Source organism: Corythoichthys intestinalis, chromosome 22 (genome assembly GCF_030265065.1).
Source record: "Corythoichthys intestinalis isolate RoL2023-P3 chromosome 22, ASM3026506v1, whole genome shotgun sequence".
NCBI lineage: Eukaryota > Metazoa > Chordata > Actinopteri > Syngnathiformes > Syngnathidae > Corythoichthys > Corythoichthys intestinalis.
The window spans coordinates 5,627,914-5,651,944 of NC_080416.1; the positions used below are offsets into that span (position 1 = coordinate 5,627,914).

General features: G+C 35.5%; 1 protein-coding gene across 1 annotated transcript; it reads right to left on the reverse strand.

Moving 5' to 3' along the window:
- Positions 1-234: 234 nt before the first annotated feature.
- On the reverse strand, positions 235-23,929 carry LOC130910251 (voltage-dependent calcium channel gamma-4 subunit-like). The gene is made up of 5 exons (XM_057827371.1): positions 23,800-23,929; positions 20,407-20,679; positions 16,323-16,406; positions 10,900-11,040; positions 235-4,512 (listed from the first exon to the last, which is right to left on the reverse strand). Exons 1-5 carry the CDS (start codon positions 23,828-23,830, stop codon positions 3,725-3,727), a joined length of 1,317 nt encoding a protein of 438 aa, XP_057683354.1. The 5' UTR covers positions 23,831-23,929; the 3' UTR covers positions 235-3,724.
- Between the last annotated feature and the right edge of the window lie 102 nt (positions 23,930-24,031).

Below are 24,031 nucleotides of genomic sequence, written 5' to 3' on the forward strand. Positions count from 1 at the left end.
CGTGATGTCATCAGCGTGAGACGTCTGCTCGCGCTCGTGTGATGATGTCGTCACCACGGCGTTGTGTTCTTGAGGGACGCGTCTCTTAAGGTCGTCGCCGTTGTCGCGTTCCTGAGAGTTAAACGAGCAGAAGGCAGGAGTGTGCGCGAACGGCGCGGTCTCGTGTTTCACAGCTTTGTGGGAGCACCGTGGCGGCCATCTTGTGCTCACAGTGAGGGGGGGTATTTTTGTGTGTGTGTGTATTACAGCAACACTTGGTAACTTTTCAGTTTTAGTGGATTTTAGCGACGCCAATGGACAAAAGTGGAAGTGAATGAATCCAGCAGTGGCTTAACAATAGCATATGACGCTTAGCAATAGTGTGGCCAACCCCCCCCAAACTTCTCAACGCGGTCTAAAAGTGATCTAGTGTGTCTTTAAATCCTTGACTACATTTGACGGTGCTAGACGTCCAATCCATTTCGACTGGGAGGGGTGAACGTTCATTTGCCCCTTGCATTTTAAGCGTCTAGCACAGTCACTGAGTTGATAGCAGATGCTTTAATATATATTTTAAAAATTATAATTATCTGTTAATACCTTGATTACTTAATGTCCATGCATTACCTTTGATAGGACGGTTGCCCCTACTAACATGGCCGCCTTGAGGCATGCCACCAGCCATATTGTGCTTATTTTTTTTTTACTGTATCTCCTTTTAGGAGATATTAGTAGTTAACATTTGTCGTGCTGCAACGATTAATCGATTAACTCGAGAATTCGATTCGAAAAAAGGATTCGAATTAAATTTTGCTGCTTCGAGTATTTGTTTAATTAACGTGGGGTTGAAATGGTTTATTTTGAAAGTGTTTCCATTTAGTTTTATTGATTTGGGTGGATACACAGCCCTCTAGTCTGCCTCGATTTACGTGGCTGAATCCAACTGCTCCATGTTAAGACCTACATAAGCCAAGTTTTTGTTTGAGCTAATGTTTTTTTAATGCATTCGTCATTTATTTTTCGGTATATTTAGCTGTTTTTTGTGGCATTATGTGTCTGATCCATTTGTAAAGAGCATTGTAAAAAAAAAATAGTTTTATAGCATTTAAGCTAGCAGACTTTTGCTTAGTTATTCTTTTGCTGTACAAAGATTTTATTTTTATACCGTTTGAAGCTCAGCTCAGGTATTTTAATTTTTCCTGTTCCTTATCCGATTGCTCGATTATTCGAACTAACTAGTTCATCGATTAATCGACTACTAAAATAATCGATAGCTGCAGCCCTAAACATTTGTTAACTCCCAATCAGATAACCAATACTGTGCAGAAATCACGTTTTTGGGAGGAATACAGGTAGTCCCCGGGTTACGACCTACTTGACTTTCGATTTCGACTTTACGACGCACTAGACACAAAACATTTGGTGTTGAAACGTCTATCTAGTCTGATGACTATGTAAATTTTGTAGATTAGCCTAATTTTCCTTAGAAAAGTCAGCTAGCTAAAATACTACGAATGCTAACGCATTCAAAATAGCGTACCGCACGAATGCTATTTTTAGACCGTGACGTCGCCATCGTAACGCAAAAGTGAGACATTATAGACACGCCCTCGCATACAACCCATGTTATTGCTGCTTGTTTTCTCCGGTAATCTTTCAAAAAAGAACATGTCGATCAAACACTGCTGCTATGGAACTTGCTAAGAAACGTCTCTCGACATCACGACATATGAAGAATGTTTTCTTCATACGTTTCCCGAAACCATAAACTCGGAGGAAAATATGTGAAGATTGGATCAACTTGTGCGGACGTCCAAAAGACCAGTTTTTGACCAGTTCTGGATCAAGACGGCTCTTTTTCAGCCCTTGATACTCTAGCCATCTCTTTAACTGAACATTTGTATGTTCTTCCACAATGTTACCAGCAAATTTGGCACCGGGAACATCATTTTCAGAATTGGTAGGTTTAGCTCAGTAAACATCTTATTCGTACACTATTTCCATTAATTTACTATTGGAGACAAACGGGAGGTTAACCCGCCTAGCAACAATTGCTAACGTCATGAATATTACTTTGCAAAAGTTAGGTGTTGGTTGCGGTACGCCATTGTCATAGCAAATGGCTCACACGTAACTCCACAAACTGTAGCTGTAAACTTAATTACAAAAGCATACACAAACATATTAGCTGAAGCAACTTACAGCCTTAATGGGCCAAACCAGTACGCAGCTGTCTTTTATTGAAGTGAGACGTTTGAGTGCTCCTGTATGAAAATATTATTGAACGACAGTCCAGCCAAACCCAACTTTGCCACCAGAGGGCAGCGCATCTTCCACCGTTAACTCATTTGCTCCTAAAAACATATAAATACATTCTATTTTTAGTTTTTTCAGTGTCTCAAAGACGTACTTATATGTCTTTTTTTTTTTTTTTTTTTTTTTTTTTTTTACAAGAGACATCTCTGGGTTCTGATTCAATTTAGCTCCAAAGCACAAAGCTGAAAATCCATTTTAATGCCACTATAGGGCAGTAGCGCATTTGGTAAGACCCGCAACCCAATTCAATGGCAACGAACGGCCAGGCCGCACGTCCGGGGCGCCAGCAGAAGATGACCGAATAGAGAACAACCTAGAGGACGCCCGGGATACCAGGCGCTGGACGACCGAGCAGAACGACCGGGACCACCAGTGCAGCGGGCTCGCCGAGCAGACCCCGCAGAGACTCAAAAAAATCCATCTTTACGAGACAGACGGCATTGAGGGAAAAGTTTACACAGCTGTCGCGGCCACAACAGCGTCATCGCTCAGTTAGTTATGTGTAAATAAATTGTTACTTTGCTATCAAAAGCTATATTTGTCTTGTTGTTTATGTTATTTTGTAAAAGGAAAACATTATTCAGATGTTTGGGATGTAACTATAGCAAAAAATAGCTGTGGTAAAGTCAAAGTTATGTTTGAAATGTATGCTTTGACAAAAAGGTCAATTTCTCTGTTTTTTTCATCAGAAATGGGAAAATTGCTCAAACTAAGCTATTTTCTAATGCTGATTTCTAAAGAATGGTCAAAGATATGAACTTACTTTTTTTTCCTGCTGAAAGAAGAGTCTAATCTTTCTTTTGGTGGGTTCCATATTAATAGAGCAATAGAACAGAATTTTCTGTGAGCCTTGCAAAATCAGTCAAAATCCAGTAAAAAGGGGGTTGCACCGGTGAAAATGGCTGGGAGTGAATAATAGTTATTTTTAAATTTAGGGGTAATTAAAGGGTTAATTGAGACTTGCGCGGAAATTGAGCTACGTAGCGTAGGAACAGAAGTCGTTCGTAACCCGGGGACTGTGTGTATCGTTTTTCTGTTTAATCTGAAACTACGGCATATCCTCACCTGTAATTGGTATTATTGTCTGCCATTGACGGTGCTAGACGTCCAATCCATTTGAAGTGAGAGGGATGGCTGTCACCCTACCGCTTCAAATGGATTGGACGTCTACTAGTGATAATCTCAAGGGCTTCTTTTTATATGGTGGCGTGCATAGTTGGCGGCCATCTTGGGTGGGGCAATAGGCAGTTGGAAACTAGATCTTGATGAGTACATATTGAGCAGCGTCGGCGCGGTATTTTTTCGTACTCCCCGATACCGATTTTAGTGTCTTATCGTTGCAAAACTAAAATATAAAATAAACACTAAACTACAGAAAGGTGTGTGCTTAAATGTTTTTTTGTGTGTATTTAATTCCACCGATCAGCTTTCAGACGGGCGTGGTTTTCCTGTTGAGCGTATCGGAGTTGCTGTCGCGATCCCTCTTGGCCGTCAGTCGGTCCAGCGTGCCCACGTTGCCCCGCTCGGCGGCGGGGGCGGGCGCCTGCGCGGTGGTGGCGGCGCTCCCGCCGGAGGCGGTGCTATTCAGCGGGGCGGCGTTCTGGGCGGCGGCCGCCAAATTAGACTTGGAGTGCGAGGGGAGCGTGCCGCCTCCGCTGCCCCCGCTCCCGCCGTCCTTGGGGAAGTAGTTGTGCATCTGGTAGAGGGCGGCGCGGTCCATGGTGCCGTAGAGAGGCGGCGCTCCTCCGCCCAGGCTGCCCAGCTTGGCGTCCCTGGACAGGGTGTACATAGAGATGTCGCCGCTAGCGCTAGCGTGGTGTGGGTTAGGCAGGGTGGCCACGGAGAAGGGGGGCGCGGAGGGCGGCAGGCTGAAGGTCTTGGCGCCAACGGGCGAGGTCTGCTGCGAGGGAGGCGGCTCGGTGGAGCGCGAGCTGGAGCGCGAGCGGCGGCGGAAGCGGTAGCTGGGAAGACGCAGCACGGCGTGCGTGGTGCTCTTGAAGAGGTCGGCGCGCGAGCGGCAGCGCAGCTCCTTGTTCTTCTCGATGTAGATGTTGACGGCCAGGACGCCCACCATCTCGGCCAGGATGAAGGAGAGGCCGCCAAAGTAGAAGGACCAGCCGTAGGAGTAGTGCCACTTCTTGTCTTCGTCCTTTCGCGGCGAAATGTCGCTCAGTGCCGCCGAGATGTAAACGATCACGCCGATAATGTTGCTCAGCCCTGAAAAAAACATTTTCTTCGATGACTTTGTGTCTGCGTGAACATATAAAAAATTACATACAAAAAATTGAATGATTAAATGTGTATAATGAATATGTAAATCGAATTCTTTTCTTACTGGTTTTTTATTAATGTTAAAAATGCCTTACTATACATGCTATTTTTTTTCCTCAAGCCTGATATACTGTATAGTCACTTTATAAAAATGCCATACTATACAAGGGTGTGTTTTTTATTTTTAAATAAAGCCTGAAGATATGTTTGTTTTTAATGTCTTACTATAAATGGTCGTAAAAAAACTGACTATACATTGTCATTTGTTAAAAAAAAAAGCCTTACTGTATAAATGGTTGCTCTTTTTGTTTTTTTCCCCCTCCAAAACGCCTTACTACACTTGGTCGTTTTTAAAAAATGCCTTACTTTTCACTGTCATTTTTTTTTACTAAAACGGCTTACTATACATGGTCATTTTTTTACAAAAACACCTTACTATATTATACTATATATATTTTTTAAAATAAAAGTCTTACTATATATTTTTTTTCACCTTACAATACGTTTTTTTTTTTTTTAACCAAAAAACGCCGTACTATACATTGTAGTTCTTTTACAAAAACGGCATACTATATATGGTCGTTTATTAAAAAAAAAAAAAAAAAAACGACCATATATAGTCGTTTTACAAAAACGGCTTTCTATACATGTTCGTTTTTTTTAAAAACGCCTTACTATACATGGTAATTTTTTTTTTTTTTTTTACAAAAACGACTTTCTACATATGTTTGTTTGTTTGTTTTTTTAACAAAAACAGCTTTCTATACACGGAAATTTTTTTTTTTTTTTTACAAAAACAGCATACTTTACATTGTCGTTTTTTACAAAAACGCCTTACCATACATAGTAATTTTTTTTTTTTTTACAAAAACGCCTTTCTATACATGGTCGATTTTTGAAAAAACGCCTTACTATACATGGTCTTTTTTTTTTTCTTTTTTTTAAAACACCGTACTTTTTTTTTTTTTTTTTTTTTTTTTTTTTTACAAAAATGCCTTTCTATATATGGTCGTTTTTAAATTTTTTTTTGTAAAAACGGCTTACTTGACATTTTTTTAAAACACAAAAACGGCGTACTTTACATTGTCGTTTTTTTTTACAAAAACGCTTTACATTGTGTTTTTTCTTTTACAAAAACGCTTTACATTGTGTTTTTTATTTTAATTTTTTTTTTACAAAACACACCTTACTATACTAGTACATGGTCATTTTTTTAAATAAACGTCTTACTATACATGGCCTTTTTTTTTTTTTTTTTTTAACAAAAACCCCTTTATACACATGGTAGTTTTTTTACAAAAACGGCTTTCTACCAATGTTCTTTTTTTACAAAAAGGGCTTTCTGTACTCTTTTTTAAAATTTTTTTTTTACAAAAACAGCATACTTTACATTGTCGTTTTTTACAAAAACGCCTTACCATACATAGTATTTTTTTTTTTTTTTTAAACACCGTACTTTGTTTTTTTAACAAAAATGCCTTTCTATATATGGTCGTTTTAATTTTTTTTTTGTAAAAACGGCTTACTTGACATTTTTTTAAAACACAAAAACGGTGTACTTTACATTGTCGTTTTTTTTACAAAAACGCTTTACATTGTGTTTTTTCTTTTACAAAACCGCTTTACTTTACATTGTGTTTTTTTTTTTTTTTTTTTTTTTTTTTTTTTTTTTAACAAAAAACACCTTACTATACTAGTACATGGTCGTTTTTTTAAATAAACGTCTTACTATACATGGTCTTTTTTTGGGACAAAACCTTACTATACATGGTTGTGTTTTATTTTTGTTTTTACAAAAACGCCTTACTACACATGGTTGTTTTTTTACAAAAACAGCTTTCTATACATGGTCGGTTTTTTTTTGTTTTGTTTTTTTTACAAAAACGCCTTTATACACATGGTAGTTTTTTTACAAAAACGGCTTTCTATACATGCTCGTTTTTTTTAAAAACGCCTTACTATACATGGTCGTTTTTTTTTTTTCTTTTACAAAAACGCCTTTCTACACATGTTCGTTTTTTTTTTTTTACAAAAACAGCTTCCTATACACATTTTTTTTTTTTTTTTTAACAAAAACTGCATACTTTACATTGTCGTTTTTTACAAAAACGCCTTACCATACATAGTAAAAAAATTTTTTTTTACAAAAACGCCTTTCTATACATGGTCGATTTTTTAAAAAACGCCTTACTATACATGGTCTTTTTTTTTTTTTTTTTTTTAACAAAAATGCCTTTCTATATATGGTCGTTTTTAATTTTTTTTAGTAAAAACGGCTTACTTGACATTTTTTAAAAACACAAAAATGGCGTACTTTACATTGTCGTTTTTTTTTTTTTACAAAAACGCTTTACATTGTGTTTTTTCTTTTACAAAAACGCTTTACTTTACATTGTGTTTTTTATTTTAATTTTTTTTTACAAAAAACACCTTACTATACTAGTACATGGTCGTTTTTTTAAATAAACGTCTTACTATACATGGTCCTTTTTTGGACAAAACCTTACTATACATGGTCGTGTTTTATTTTTGTTTTTACAAAAACGCCTTACTACACATGGTTGTTTTTTTTACAAAAACGGCTTTCTATACATGCTCGATTTTTTTAAAAACTCCTTACTATACATGTTTTTTTTTTTTTTTTAAATATCGTACTTTGTCGTTATTTTTTAAAAAACATTTTAAACAAAAATGCCTTTCTATATATGGTCGTTTAAATTTTTTTGAAAAAATAAAAACGGCTTACTTTACAGTTTTTTTTTAACACAAAAACGCCGTACTTTACATTGTCGTTTTTTGTTCTTTACAAAAACACATTACAATGCTTTACAATGTGTGTGTGTTTTTTTTCTTTTTTATACAAAAAACGCCTTACTATACTAGTACATGGTTGTTTTTTTAAATAAACGTCTTACTATACATGGTCTTTTTTTGGGACAAAAAATTACTATACATTGTCGTGTATTATTTATTTATTTAGTTATCTATTTACAAAATTGCCTTACTACACATGGTCGTTTTTTTTTTTTTTTTTTTTACAAAAACGGCCTACTTTACATTGTCGTTTTTTACAAAAACGCCTTACCATACATCGTAATTTTTTTTTTTTTTTACAAAAACGGCTTTCTATACATGCTCGTTTTTTAAAAAACGCCTTACTATACATGGTCTTTTTTTTTTTTACAAAAACGCCTTCCTACACATGGTCGTTTTTTTTGACAAAAACGGCTTTCTATACATGGTCGTTTTTTACAAAAACACCTTACCATACATATTTTTTTTTTTTTTTTTTACAAAAACGCCTTTCTACACATGTTCGTTTTTTTTTTTTTACAAAAACAGCTTTCTATACACTTTTTTTTTTTATTACAAAAACTGCATACTTTACATTGTCGTTTTTTACAAAAACGCCTTACCATACATAGTAAAAAACGCCTTTCTATACATGGTCGATTTTTTAAAAAACGCCTTACTATACATGGTCTTTTTTTTTTTTTTTTTTTAACAAAAATGCCTTTCTATATATGGTCGTTTTTAATTTTTTTTTAGTAAAAACTGCTTACTTGACATTTTTTAAAAACACAAAAATGGCGTACTTTACATTGTCGTTTTTTTCTACAAAAACGCTTTACCTTGTGTTTTTTCTTTTACAAAAACGCTTTACTTTACATTGTGTTTTTTATTTTAATTTTTTTTTTACAAAAAACACCTTACTATACTAGTACATGGTCGTTTTTTTAAATAAACGTCTTACTATACATGGTCCTTTTTTGGACAAACCTTACTATACATGGTCGTGTTTTATTTTTGTTTTTACAAAAACGCCTTACTACACATGGTTGTTTTTTTACAAAAACGGCTTTCTATACATGCTCGATTTTTTAAAAAACTCCTTACTATACTTTTTTTTTTTTTTTTTAAATATCGTACTTTGTCGTTATTTTTTTAAAAACATTTTAAACAAAAATGCCTTTCTATATATGGTCGTTTAAATTTTTTTGAAAAAATAAAAACGGCTTACTTTACAGTTTTTTTTTTTTTAACACAAAAACGCCGTACTTTACATTGTCGTTTTTTGTTCTTTACAAAAACACATTACAATGCTTTACAATGTGTGTGTGTTTTTTTTCTTTTTTATACAAAAAACGCCTTACTATACTAGTACATGGTTGTTTTTTTAAATAAACGTCTTACTATACATGGTCTTTTTTTGGGACAAAAAATTACTATACATTGTCGTGTATTATTTATTTATTTAGTTATCTATTTACAAAATTGCCTTACTACACATGGTCGTTTTTTTTTTTTTTTTTTTTTTACAAAAACGGCCTACTTTACATTGTCGTTTTTTACAAAAACGCCTTACCATACATCGTAATTTTTTTTTTTTTTACAAAAACGGCTTTCTATACATGCTCGTTTTTTTTGACAAAAACGCCTTCCTACACATGGTCTTTTTTTTTTTTTTTTTTTTTAACAAAAACGCCTTCCTACACATGGTCGTTTTTTTTGACAAAAACACCTTCCTACACATGGTCGTTTTTTTTGACAAAAACGGCTTTCTATACATGGTCGTTTTTTACAAAAACACCTTACCATACATATACGCCTTTCTATACATGGTCGTTTATTTATTAATTTTTTTTTTTTTTTTTTACAAAAATTGCATACTTTACATTGTCATTTTTTACAAAAAAGCCTTACCATACATGGTCTTTTTTTTTTCTTTTCTTTTTAACACCGTACTTTGTCGTTTTTTTTGTTTTTTTTTTAACAAAAATGCCTTTCTATTTATGGTCGTTTTCAAAAATTGTTTGAATAAAAACGCCTAACTTTACATAGTTTTTTTGTTTTTTTTAAACACAAAAATGCTGTACTTTACATTGTCGTTTTTTTTTTCTTTACAAAAACACCTTACATTGTGTGTGTTTTTTTTTTAATTACAAAAACGCTTTACTTTACAATGTTTTTTTTTTCTTTTTTACAAAAAACGCCTTACTATACTAGTACATGGTTGTTTTTTTAAATAAACGTCTTACTATACATGGTCTTTTCTTGGACAAAAACTTCATGGTCGTGTTTTATTTTTTGTCTTTTTTTTTTTTTTTTTTAACAAAAACGCCTTACTACACACACTACACAAAAACGGCTTTCTATACATGGTTGTTTTTTTTATTTATTTTTTTTACAAAAGCGGCCTACTTTGTCGTTTTTTACAAAAACGCCTTTCTATACATGGTTGTTGTTGTTTTTTTTTTAAACGCCGTACTTTGTCGTTTTTTTTTTTTTAAACAAAAACGCCTTTCTATAAATGGTCGTTTTTGATTTTTTTTTTACAAAAAACACCTTACTTTACATTGTCTTTTTTTTAACACAAAAACGCCTTTCTATACATGGCCTTTCTTTTTTTAAACACCGTACTTTGTCTTTTTTTTTTTAACAAAAATGCCTTTCTATATATGGTCGTTTTTAATTTTTTAAAAAATAAAAACGCCTTACTTTACATTGGTTTTTTTTTTTAAACACAAAAATGCCTTACTATACGATTTAAAAAAAAAAATAAAAACACCGTACTTTACATTGTCGTTTTTTTTTTTTTTTTTTACAAAAACGCTTTACATAGTTAAACAAATTTTTTTTTTTTTTTTTTACAAAAAACGCCTTACTATACATGGTCTTTTATTATTTTTTTTAAACACTGTACTTTGTCGCATTTTTATTTTAGATTTTTTTTTTATTTTAACAAAAAACGCCTTTCTATACATATTCATAAAAAAAAATTTTTTTTTTTAAAATAAAAACGCCTTACTTTGCATTGTGTTTTTGTGTTTTACACAAAAACGCCTCACTATACGTTGTTTTTTTTTTATTTTAATTTTTTTACAAAAACTGTACTTTACATTGTCGATTTTTACAGAAATGCCTTATTACACATGGTTGTTTTTTTTAAAAAACGCCTTACTGTACATGGTCTTATATTTTTTTAAATGGCGTACTTTGTCGTTTTTTTATTTTATTTTATTTATTTATTTTTTTTTACAAAAAACGCTTTTCTAGATAGTTGTTTAAAAAAAAAAATTTTTTTTTCAATAAAAACGCCTTTTTTTTTTTTTTTTACACAAAAACGGCTTACTATACACGGTCGTTTTTTTTTTCTTGTTTTTTTTTTTTTTTTACAAAAATGCCTCACTATATACTGTTGTTTAAAAAATTTTTTTTTTTTTTTTTTTACAAAAACAGCATACTTCTACTACTTAACTAGTCGGTATGTGGTAATGATGCGCTTCGCTAGCTTGGCCAACGGTGCCACAGCAGAAAAGCATTGCATCTGACCTGCGGCCACGAAGAGAATTCCTCCTCCCAGGATGACGTTCCTTTTGCTTTTGTAGAAGCCGCTGGAGGCCACGCAGACGGCGCCCAGCAGGAGCAGCACGGCGCTCAGGATGGGGAACATGCTGGAGGCACGCACCACACCTGCCCACGCACAAGCACGTGTCATATATCATCAATAACAGTAACATACTTTTAGTGATAAGATTTCACATAGAAAAAAGTAGCACAGGTTGTGTAACGCGATTAATTGCATTCTATATAACAATGAATTCATATGTAGTATTTAGAACACTGTTATATTGAATTTACTGACACATTAATGAAATACGACAGCGTTCGCTGCCATCCTCCCACTTCAAATGGATTGGACATCTAGCACATTCATGGCAGACAATGATGTAATGCGCGGTTAAAATAATGAAATTGCAATTAATGATATTAAGTATAGTAATAATAATGGAGTAAAAATCTATCTTAACTCATAGGTTGCTATTAACGGTGCTACACGTCCAATCCACTTGAAGTGGAAGGACTGACAGCGAATGAACTTTCTTTCATTCGGTCCCAACCTCCCACTTTCATAGGTAAAATGAGTAACTGAGATTAATATGGATTCATCACATTCTATATCGTAAATAAATTAAAAAGTAGTTTTAAGTACACTTACTTTGAATTTAGTGTCATATAGATGCAGTATTAATCTATACGCACTCTCAATGATGCAATGAGTAACTGTGCAGTAAACTAACAATTACTAACTCACCTAGCCTTATGCTGCATATACTTATATTCTGTTCCTCTGTGTAACCAATAGCGTACCGCACGAATGCTATTTTTAGACCGTGACGTCGCCATCGTAACGCGGAAGTGGGACATTATAGACGAGCCCTCGCATCGAATCCATGTTATTTCTGCTTGTTTGCTCCAGTAATCTTTCAAAAACGAACATGCCGATCAGACACTGCTGCTATGGAACTTGTAGAAACGAATCTAGACATTATGACGAATCTAGACATTATGACATATGAAGGATGTTTTCTTCATACGTTTTCCAAAACCAAAAAGTCGGAGGAAAATATGTGAAGATTGGATCAACTTGCACGGACGTCCAAAAGACCAGTTTAACGCCAGCAAGGTGAAGCCATTCACATTTCATATGCAGTAAAAATTTTGTTGGGGGTCATGGTCCTAGAGAGGATGAAGAGGTTAGCCATTTTGATATTTTTACGTATTTTTTAGCGTGGCGTTTTGCCGTGCTGCTTCTGTCTCACAATGAATGACCTGAAAAAAATTAAAATGGTATCTGACTGCAACTGTTACCTTTTCTGTTGAAAAAAAAAACAACTTTAGTAAGGGGAAGTGTAAATAAATTATAAGAATTAAGATTTGTTATTAATGGAAAAATTAAAAGTTTGTTGGCTGTCACTGAGTAGCATTTGCGATCGCTACACAAAAATAGCAATGTCAATTGCCCCCAAGAACGGTCAGAGACGTAAGACAACCAGAGGATAGAATATATAAGAAAGACAGGGCATATGGTGGTAAAGGATAGATTGTTGAAACAGGAGAATGTCATTGTCAGTGGCGTAAGTCAGTGCACACAAGAAAAAGGTGTTGATAAAAAAGCTAACTGTATCAGGTCACCTCTTTTTCAGCCCTCAACACTGAAGCCATCTCTTTAACTGAATATTTGTATGCTCTTCCACATCTTTACTAGTGAATTTCGCACTAGGGACATCATTTTTGGACAGAATTGGTAGGTTTAGCTTAGTAAACATCTCGTTCCAATACTATTTCCATTCATTTACTATTAGGGACAAACGGGACCCGCAACCGATGACATGACATAAAAACATAGTGCTAACATGTCACCAGTGTTGTTAATTTTACTTTAAAAAAGTAATTAATTAGAGTTACAAATTACTTCTCCCAAAAAGTAATTGCGTTAGTAACTGATTTACCTGAATGCAGGGGTGTAGGTTTGGGCTCAATATTGGTAGGGACGATATAACAGCATAACTTGCATGTACACTTTTTGCTAGGATCAGGACATTATTAAGACCAAACAGATTGGGTGAAGGGGGTCAGGGCTACATTTCTCATGAATATGAATCTAATTAATGGATCGGCTAAATGATCAATGCAAAATAAATCTGTATTGACTTTCACACTGCAAATTTATACCGTCTTAGTGTGATAATTTTTCTTAAATCTTGTTGAATAATTTCCTCCATTTGTTTTGAGTGTTAAAGACTAGATAGCAGATTAGTGGGTCAGATTATTCCATCTACTTTAAGTAAATATTACCATTTGTTCTTATTAAACCCATACATCTAAAAGTTGTTAAAAAATTGTTTCAGATAACGTTTAGAACAATATTCTTGAACTAAGAACATTTCAGATTTTTCCCCCCTTTTTTTGCTTAAAATAAGTGTGTTTAGATTATTTTCAGTTAGCTATTTTTATTATTTCAAGAAATCTGAGTAAAATTTACTCGAAGCACGAGCACATAATTTAACTTATTTCTCGTAAATTTACACTAAAAAAGGAATTTAACTAGTTTTAAGTAGGTATGTTTTTGAAGTGCATACGTATTGGTTCAGGTGATACATTGTTCAATTCAAACCTTTGTTTTCAAAAACTACTAATTAAACATTTTGGAAACTTCCAGAATAAATGTCTGGATTTTATTAGCAAATTTCAATTGCAATATTTGAACATAAATTATATGCAATCATACACAAAAAATACGAAGCATGTAAATCATCTGTTAACTATCCAGGAATGCAAAAAATTAGCATTTGTCTTAAGACCACTCATTATTGTCTGTCAAAATAAATTAAATGTAACAAAAAAATTCTAAGGGAATATAAGAAAAAAAATGGAGCATTTCTTCAGATGAAACACTACTGCTTTTTTGGGGGGGGGGGGGGGGGTCAAGTCATCAGCCAATCAAACGTGAGTTTGAGGGCAAAATTTGGACTGGCACATTCAGCAAGCGAAAGGGTGTCAATGTAAGTCTGAACATAAAGAGAGTAATTCACTTAATAATGGTAGGGTCAATTCTATCCTTACAATATATGGGAATATAATCTAAATTACTTATATAACTCAAATTATTATATAATGCAAATAAGGTTGCTTAGAAGTTGGTGGAGGCAATTTGAACCCCCTGAAAAGTTGGTAGTGTTTTGTCCCTAACGTCCCTATGCAAACCTACACCCTTGCCTGAATGTAAGAGTAATTAGTTACTTGGCAAAGTAACTAGTGATAATTTTCATATTTTTTTTCCTCAAAGAAAAAAAAAACCGGTCACACAATGTGAAGTTTAAAGGGTTTTTGGGACCATTGGCCCTAGCCCAATTCTTTACCCTCCACATAACTAGACACAAGGGTATTGCGATAACTAGATAGTAACCTTTGCTATGTGTGGAAGTCATTTAAAGTTGTGAATCAACCGTTAAAGTTGTTAAAATTGCTCCCGTTATTGCATTAGTTCCCTTCTGTCTACTTTCAACATGTGTAAGATAGATTTAGGTCAAGATTTTGCCGATTTAGGAGCATTTTAGAGAAAAAAAAAGTTACTTAGGTTCACAAGGAAGGATCTCTACAACAGAGCCCTTTGAGACAACCTTGTTGTGATTCAGGGCTATACAAATAAAATTGAATTGAATTACGTACCGCACGCATGCTATTTTTAGACCGTGACGTCGCATCGTAAAGCGGAAGTAAAGCTGAAGTGGGACATTATAGACCCGCCCTCGCATAGAAACAACGTAATTTGTGTTACTTTTCGCCGGTAATCTTTCAAAAACGAACATGCCGATCACGCATTGCTTTTTTGGAACTTGTAAAAACGACTGTAGACATTACGACACATGAAGGATGTTTTCTTCATACGTTTCCGGAAACCAAAAACTCGGGAGGAAAAAATGTGAAGACCGAATCAACTTGCGCGGACTTTAACACCAGCTCGGTGAACCCATTTACATTTCATATGCAGTAAACATTTTGTCGGGTTGGCATAGTCTTTCAGAGGTAAAAGAGGTAAGCCATTTATATATTTTTAACTTATTTTTTTAGCGTAACGTTGTGCCGTACTGCTTCTGTCTGACAATGAATGACCTGAAAAGAATTACAATGGTATCTGACTGCCACTGTTACCGTTTCTGTAGTAAGGGGGAAGTGTAAATAAATTATAGAATTAAGATTTGTTATCAATGAAAAAATTAAAAGTGTTCGTTGGCTGTCACTGAGTAGCATTTGCGATCGCAACACAAAACTAACTAAATTACCTCCAAGAACGGTCAGAGATGTAGGACAACCAGAGGATATAATATGTAAGAAAGACAGGGCTGGTGGTAAAGGATAGCTTGTTGAAACAGGAGAATGTCATTGTCAGTCGCGTCGATAAAAAAGCTAAGGGTATGCTTAGGTCGGCTCATTTTTTTTCGTCTTTTTCAGCCTTCGACACCCAGGCCATCTCTTTAACTGAACATTTTTATGTTCTTCCACATCTTTGCCAGTCAATTTGGCACCAGGCACATCATTTTCGGAGAGAATTGGTAGTTTTAGCTCTGTAAACATCTCCTTCGTACACGATTTCCATTCATTTCCTATTGAGGACAACCGGTGGCTTGTCCCTACTTAGCAACAGTAGCTAATGTCATGAATATTAATGAGCGGAAGTGACGTCTTGCTTCGGTACGCCATTAGACACGTTGCCAATGCAGCCGTGTCTGTCATTTGCATCTAGTTCTATAATATGTGATATCTACTGTATCATGTTGGCGTAATTTGTAGGCTATTGGCTACATTCAGGTATTACTGGAGCCACCTAGCATCGTGTTTGCAACGGCGTCTTCCCCACGTCCGTCTCTCTCAGACTTTTTTTACTCAACCAACTTAGTAACGCACGCCTTTCCCGCCTCAGTAACGGTAACGGCGTTGCCAAGATGAGAAAAGTAATGAATTACATTACTCACTACTGAAAAAAATAACGCCGTTATTAACAACACTGCTTGTCACCTACTGATATTTTCTTGTTTTTCTAACCATAAATTCATCAGGTACATAAAGTGCGAACATACTTGACGGACTGTTATGTCAAGTGAAGATTGAACCTTCACAAAATGGAGTGTTTTTTTTTTTTTTTAACCACCGGCTGGAACAAGAACACGGCCTGCTCTGTACATCGTGTTCAAGCAGTGCAGAGCAGAAAAGAATCCATTAGATGCTTTTTTCGTCGGCGCGAAAGCTGCTTTTTCTGTGTTTGCACACCCCCAGACTCGGCGGCAATGTGTACCTGACACACGAGCACATTTGTGCATTGATGTCCGCCCACCACCCCTTCCTTCTTGTCTGTCCTTCCTTCCTTCCTTCCCTGCCTGCCTTTGTGCGCCTTGTGCAGATGTGTCACTCACGCAGCAGATACTCGGCGGCGTCTTGGTCGTAGTCGGCGTCGTCTGGGAAATGATTGATCTGGGAGCACACGCCACGCTTCAAACCTGACAAACCAGAAAGAACGGCAACCAAACATTAGATCAGGGCTTTTTTTGTTCGAGGGACGCAACTTCCACTTTCATTTGTTAAACGGGGGATCGGGTATAAAAAGATCGGGTTTTGTTATTCTTTAAATACAGCGGTACCTCGAGATACGAAGGCTTTTTTCACGTAACGAAATTCAAAGCTTTTGCTGCGTCATATTACGAAAAACGATTCATTGCAGGAAAGATAATCTGTACTGCTACAGATAATTCCCACTTGCGGCAGTGGAATAATTAGGGTTGTTCCGAACATGTTTTTTTGCTCCCGATTCGATCCCGATCGTTTTAGTTTGAGTATCTGTCAATCCCGATATTTCCCGATCCGATTGCTTTTTTTTGCTCCCGATTCAATTCCAATCATTCCCGATAATTTTTCCCGATCATATACATTTTGGCAATGCATTAAGAAAAAAATGAATAAAACTGAATAAAGACTTATGAATTTGTATATTGTGACTAAATATTGCCATCCAGTGTATTGGTTGAGCTTTCAGTAAATGATACTGTAGCCATGCCCAAATGCATGATAGGAAGTGGAACCATGACTGTGCGTAGTGCTACCAATTGATATATCTTCTCTGCATTGGGAAATACCATAAGGTGTTAAGAAAAAGTTAAATTGCCACCTTGCTTCCCCACATTGCTTCCCATGATATTTCTAATCGTAGGGAGAGGGATTGTAAGGCTTTAGCCAATTAAAGAAATGCTCCAAAGGCTGCCAAAATTCACTCAACTACTATTTACGCTGCCTTTTATCTCTCTATATAGGTAAAACGGCGTCATTACCGATTGAGTGCGACAATGCGTGAGTGGGTCGTGCAGCGCATGCATTAATTGCTTTAAATATTTTGATGTGACAAATTTTTAAAAAAATTAATTACCGCCGTTAACGGGATAAATTTGATAACCCTACCTTAAGCCTACACTAAAGACTCTGGATGAGTGTAACATATTATGTCTGTAACGTTAAATACAATTAGAAAACGATTTAATTAAAAAATATATGTATATCAAAAAAAGGCATGGCCGAGGTTTTTTTGCCGATTCCGATACTTTGAAAATGACGTGTTCGGACCCAATAATGCAACTACACTGCTGGCCAAAAGTATTGGCACCCCTGCAATTCTGTCAGATTATGCTCAATATCTCCCAGAAAATGATTGCAATTACAAATGCTTTGGTCGTAATATCTTTAATTATTTTGCTTGCAATGAAAAAACACAAAATGAGAATGGAAAAAAAAATTAAATCATTATTATTTTACACAAAACTGGGCCGGACAAAAGTATTGGCACCCTTTGAAAAATCATGTGATGCTTCTCTAATTTGTGTACCTGTTACTTACCTGTGGCACATTACAGGTGGTGGCAATAACTAAATCACACTTGCAGCTAGTTAAAATGGATTAAAGTTGACTCAACCTCTGCCCTGTGTCCTTGTGTGTACCACATTGAGAATGGAGAAGAGAGAGAGAACCAAAGAACTGTCTGAGGACTTGAGGAGGAAAATTGGAGGAGGAAGCATGGGCAATGTCAAGGCTGCAAGTCCATCTCCAAAGACCTGAATGTTCCTGTGTCTACCGTGCGCGGTGTCATCAATAAGTTTAAAGCCCATGGCACTGTGGCTAACCTCCCTAGATGTGGATGGAAAAGAAAAGTTGACGAGAGATTTGAACAAAAGATAGTGAGGATGGTGGACAAAGAACCTCGACTAACATCCAAACAAGTTTAAGCTGTCCTGCAGTCTGAAGGTATAACAGTGTCATCCCGTACTATCCGTCGGTGTCTGAATGAAAAGGAACTTTATGGTAGGATACCCAGGAAGACCCCACTTCTAACCCAGAGACAAAAAAAAAAGCCAGGCTGGAGTTTACCAAAAGTTACCTGAGAAAGCCAAAAATGTTTTGGAAGAATGTTCTCTGGTCAGATGAGACAAAAGTAGAGCTTTTTGGGGAAAAAGCATCAACATATAGAGTTTACAGGGGAAAACAGCGAGGCATTCAAAGAAAAGAACACGGTCCCCACAGTCAAACATGGCGGAGGTTCTCTGATGTTTTGGGGTTGTTTTACTACCTCTGGCACTGGACTGCTTGACTGTGTGCATGGCATTATGAAGTCTGAACAATACCAACAAATTTTGCAGCATAATGTAGAGCCCAGTGTGAGAAAGCTGGGTCTCCTTCAGAGGTCATGGGTCTTCCAGCAGGACAATGACCCAAAAAGCACTAGAAAATGGTTTGAGAGAAAGCAGTAAAGACTTCTAAAGTGGCCAGCAATGAGTCCAGACCTGAATCCCATAGAACACCTGTGGAGAGATCTGAAAATGCCCCCCTTCAAATCTCAGAGACCTGGAGCAGTTGGCCAAAGAAGAATGGTCTAAAATTCCAGCAGAGGATTGTAAGAAAATTATTGATGGATACCGGAAGTGGTTGTTCGTAGCTATTTTGTCTAAAGGTTATGCTACCAAGTATTAAGCTGAGGGTGCCAATACTTTTGTCCGACCTATTTTGGGAGTTTTGTGTAAAATGATCATGATTTAAATTTTTTTTTTCATTGTCTTTTGTAATTTTTCATTGCAAGCAAAATAAATGAAAAAATTACTACCAAAGCATTTGTAATTGCAATCATTTTCTGGAAGAAATTGGGCATTATCTGACAGAATTGCAGGGGTGCCACTACTTTTGGCCGGCAGTTTATGAATGGTATGAATGTTATGGAGAGTGATTAAAGTATAGCTTTAAAGCACAGGTGTCAAACCGATTCCAGAAAGGGCCTAGTGGGTGCAGGTTTGCTTTCCAAGCAATGAAGAGGACACCTTTTCACCAATTAGATCTTTTACATGTGTAATCAGTTAAACTTTGTCAGGTGCTGCTTGTTTCAGCAAGAAGTTCATTGGTTAAACTCACTGCGCGTTATCGGTTGGAACAAAATCCAGCACCCACTAGGCCCTTTCTGGAATTGGTTTGACACCTGTGCTTTAAAGGATGCAATGAAAAATGTGGTTGCGCCTACATTTTGTGCTGGTGCACAAAAGATACAAAAACATGTACATTATGCACTCCGCAACACTTCCGGAAAAGTACTTTACATGTTACAGACTGTACTTTTTACAGTTCTGTAACATGTTTGGAACTTTTGTTCGAATAAAAACAAACAGACAAACCAAAAAATTGTTCCCCAGGTATCGGGGGTGTATTTGGGCAATTGTGCTTTTTACGTCACAAATGTTTGACAATTTGTAAAGCTGTAACATGCACATGTACACGTCTGTTCACAATGACACGCATTTTAACAATAACACACTCGACACTCAAACATATTAATATACGGTATAACTGGCTAAATAAAAATATGATGTAAATAAAAGAGGGAGGTCAGTAAGGAGTATCGTTTTAAATTTATATTTCAAATCGTTTTAAAAATGTGTATTTTAAATATATTTTTTTTGTTTTTTACTTGAAAAAATCTAATGAAAAATTAATGTAAATATACATACAGCTAAATAAAAATAATGTAAAATTATAAATACATTTATCTAAATATATCTATACATTTAAAAATGTGATGCAAAATTTTTAGGTCTTTTTTTTAACTTGAAAAACATTAAATGAAAATGAACGAATATATAAACAGCTAAATAAAAATAATATGAAGAAAAAAAAAAAGGGTCAGTAAATAAATAATATTTTTAAAATATTTTGAATAAAAAAAGATGACACTGTATTCACATTTTTTGTCCTTTTTTTTACTTGAAAAAATGTTACCAAAAATTGAATAAATAAATAATTCAATAAATATAATATCTATATATGTAAAAAAAAAAAGATGGGGCGTGCTCACCGGTCAAATTGGACATCTATCGCTGTCAGCGGCATTAAAACATGATCACTTACTGCCAGTTAAATTGGATTTGATATAATTAAAAAAATAAAAAATAAAAACATAATATTCTGTGATTATACCTTCGAGGCAGCAGATCCTCCAGAGTCCTGAGTGTGTGAGCGCGCCGGGATCCTTCTTGTCTTTGGCAGCGGCGGCGGCGGCAGCAGCGTCGTCCTGCGGCGAAGACGAGTTGGCGGTGCTGTTGCAGATGAAGGCGCGCGCGTACAGCCAGTAATCGGTGCCGATGGCCACCGTCATCAGGGCGAAGGCTGCGAAGGCCCCCACTGTCGTCAGCAGCACTTGAATGCCTCGCTCGCACCACACCAGCGCCGGACGCGGCAGGAAGCTCAGCTCTGTACGTCAATAATATCGTCACGAAAACGTTACTCAAAATACACGCTGAACACTCTGGACGTCCATTCCAAAAATCAGGTCGGCACAAAAACTTGGTGCACTCCTAGAGTCCAGAAATTACTGGGATTTATCGATGGCAGCCAATGAGTTGAAAAATTAAAATGTGTTCTTTTTACACCCAAGATTATGCCACATACTCCATTTATGTCCAGCTGGGATCTTTTACATCCATTCAAAAGTGAGATCATTTGCCAGATGACACAAAATGACATCTATCATATGCATTCATGAATGCTAATGGCGCTGTCATGTCATTGTTATGATGGTCTTATGACAGTCTTATGGCACCACTGTCAAATAAAGTGTTACCAAATACCACAACTAGCCGTTAATGAAACAACTAGAACAGTAACAGAAGAAATAATTAGCACAGAACATGAATTTTGATTGTAATTTACATCTGTAGCGCTGCATTGCATGCTAGGAGGCATGTTGGACGACAACAGTGCTGACAGCAGGTGGCAGCAGAGCTTGCCTGTCTCCCCAAAGGAGGCAGTGATGGCCAAATAAAGCTTCTTGAAGCAATGAAGCTTTGCAGCCAATTGGTTCAAAGCTTCATGTTAGTTAAATTGATCTTATGACAGTCTTATGATGCCGATGCCAAATAAAGTGTTACCGGTTTATATCTTTTATTGTACATACCCCATGATACAGTGGGGACAGCTGCGCTTATAGTCCAGTGCAGCTTATCTATGAACAAATGCCATTTTTGGGTCAAATTTGGTGGGTGGTGGCTTATAGTCAATTGCGCTTTATAGTCCGAAAATTACAGTTACAAATGTAAAGAGAGCATTGCAGGAATTTGACAGAACAGATAAATCAATACTAAATGTAGAATTTAAAAATAGAGCTAAAAGTGAGAAAATACTACAATTAAAAAATACTTTTAAAAGTGGGAACTAATAATAACAATAATATTAATAATAATAGTAAATATTGTAGAAAATCAATAAAAAGTAAATATTTTTAACAAAAAAATTAATCAATACAATTATTTGTTATTAACTATTATTAATAAAATCATCTTTTCCCAATTTTTATTTTTTTTCAAATGTCTTATTTGTCAAAAACTAAAATAATTTTTTAAATTTCATTTATTTTTTTTATCACCAAGTTAAAAAATAACAATATTTGTATATTTTATTTCAATATTTTTCAAAAATAATTTTACAGCAACCCAAAAAAAAAAAAAAAAGAGTTACTGGTCATTTTAAGATTTTTTGTGGTAAATTTTTTCTATTTGGTTATATGAACTATATATATGGCGGAAAACACAGCCAAGTCTGAAAAAGCAGTTGCTCTTGCACCCCTCTTGAAAATAAACTGCTGTATTTTAAGCCAAAAGAACAGTTGTATTTGATAGAACAATATGTCTATATGCTGCCATAGCAGATTCATGGTGCATTAAGCCCCCGAACAATTTTTAATTTGTCCGTTTTACCCTGGAAACCCCCATTTACAGACATGCTTTGTTTCAACCCAGCCATAAAAAGGTCATTAATTATATTTACTATTCAAAATGTCATTTTTAGCTCAGAATCCTTAATTGATGTCTAATATTTAGTAGGGCTGTCAAACGATTAAAATTTTTAATCGAGTTAATCACAGCTTAAAAATTAATTAATCGTAATTAATCGCAATTAAAACCATCTATAAAATATGCCATATTTTTCTGTAAATTATTGTTGGAATGGAAAGATAAGACACAAGACGAATATATACATAAACATACTGTACATAAGTACTGTATTTGCTTATTATAACAATAAATCAACAAGATGGCATTAACATTAACATTCTGTTAAAGCGATCCATGGATAGAAAGACTTGTAGTTATTAAAAGATAAATTTTAGTAGAAGTTATAGAAATGTTATATTAAAACCCCTCTTAATGTTTTCGTTTTAATAAAATTTGTAAAATTTTCAATCAAAAAATAAACTAGTAACTCGCCATTGTTGATGTCAATAATTACACAATGCCCATAAAATCAGTTGCACCCAGGCGCCAGCAGAGGGCGACAAAACTCCAGAAAACACAAGTAACAAGTGGCCATGACTTCTGCTGTCATTTTAATCTGTTTGTGCAGGGCATGTGCGTTAATTGCGTCAAATATTTTAACGTGATTAATTAAAAAAAATTTAATTACCGCCTGTTAACGTGATAATTTTGACAGCCCTAATATTTAGTTAATATTTAGTTAAAAAAAAAAAAAACGACTCTAAAAAATCATTCAGTTTTAAACAAATTTTGTCACAATGAAAAAAATGGTGTCTGTAAATAAGTCACGGATATCTACCTCATTACTATCGCTTAATTGTATTTTTTTTGTCACTGTCGCATTTCCCCCGATATTTTAGATGCTAAATAATCGATCCAAAAAGGAAAAAAAAAAAAAAAAACGTTTAAAAGGGTAAATATATGAAAAAGAAAATCTCGACCACTCCTTGATGTCTGCGATTTCTGCATTACGACCCTTGTTATAATACCGTGTGTCACCCATAAAATCCACAAAAAAGTCCGGCTGTGGCCATTCACAGCTGTGTCTTGACACATACATGCTACATGGAGTTTTTGGACCGAAACAAGGTCAGTACGCGATAATATCTTGTTAAAATCATGGTGTCTTTAATTATGCTCTCACCTCGAGTTTAAGGGTTTAGATTTTTTTTTAAAATGCCCTATTGTTCAAAAATTTTCCTTCTCCAGAAAATTGAGATTTAAGTTTTCCAATGATGTATCACACATGCATATAGGACAATTTTGAAATTTGGCCAAATTGGCGGTCTCAGATGAGAAATTCAAGTCACCTGAGTGTTTTCCACCATATCATATAAAACAATATTCAAGTGTATGAATCGCCAAAAAATAGTCACTTGCCCTTTAAAGAGGCTTCAAGACAGTGTTAACATTCATCGGTTATCAATACACTTCATCGTTTATTTGTCGATTCATCGTGTGTCATTGTACATGCGTGTACGTATGTTTGTCTGCCCACGTAACTGTGTGTGTCCTTGTGTCAGCATTTGTGTGTGTGTGTGTGTGTGTGGGTGTGCGTTACCTGATGGCACGTTCCTTCCTTTGGCCTCCATCCTTGCGCCTCTTCTTGCTTCCAAAGGTCGCCGACTCCTCGCCGGCCGGCCGCTTCCTTTCCCGCCTCACCAGTCTTCCGCTGAGCGGAGGGGAAAAACCTGGAAAGGTGAAGGCGAGGACGGAGAAGAGGAAGAGGAAGGAGAAGAGGAGCCTCCTTTCCTTCCCAGTCGGCGAGGCGACGGCGCTTTGAGCGAGTGAGA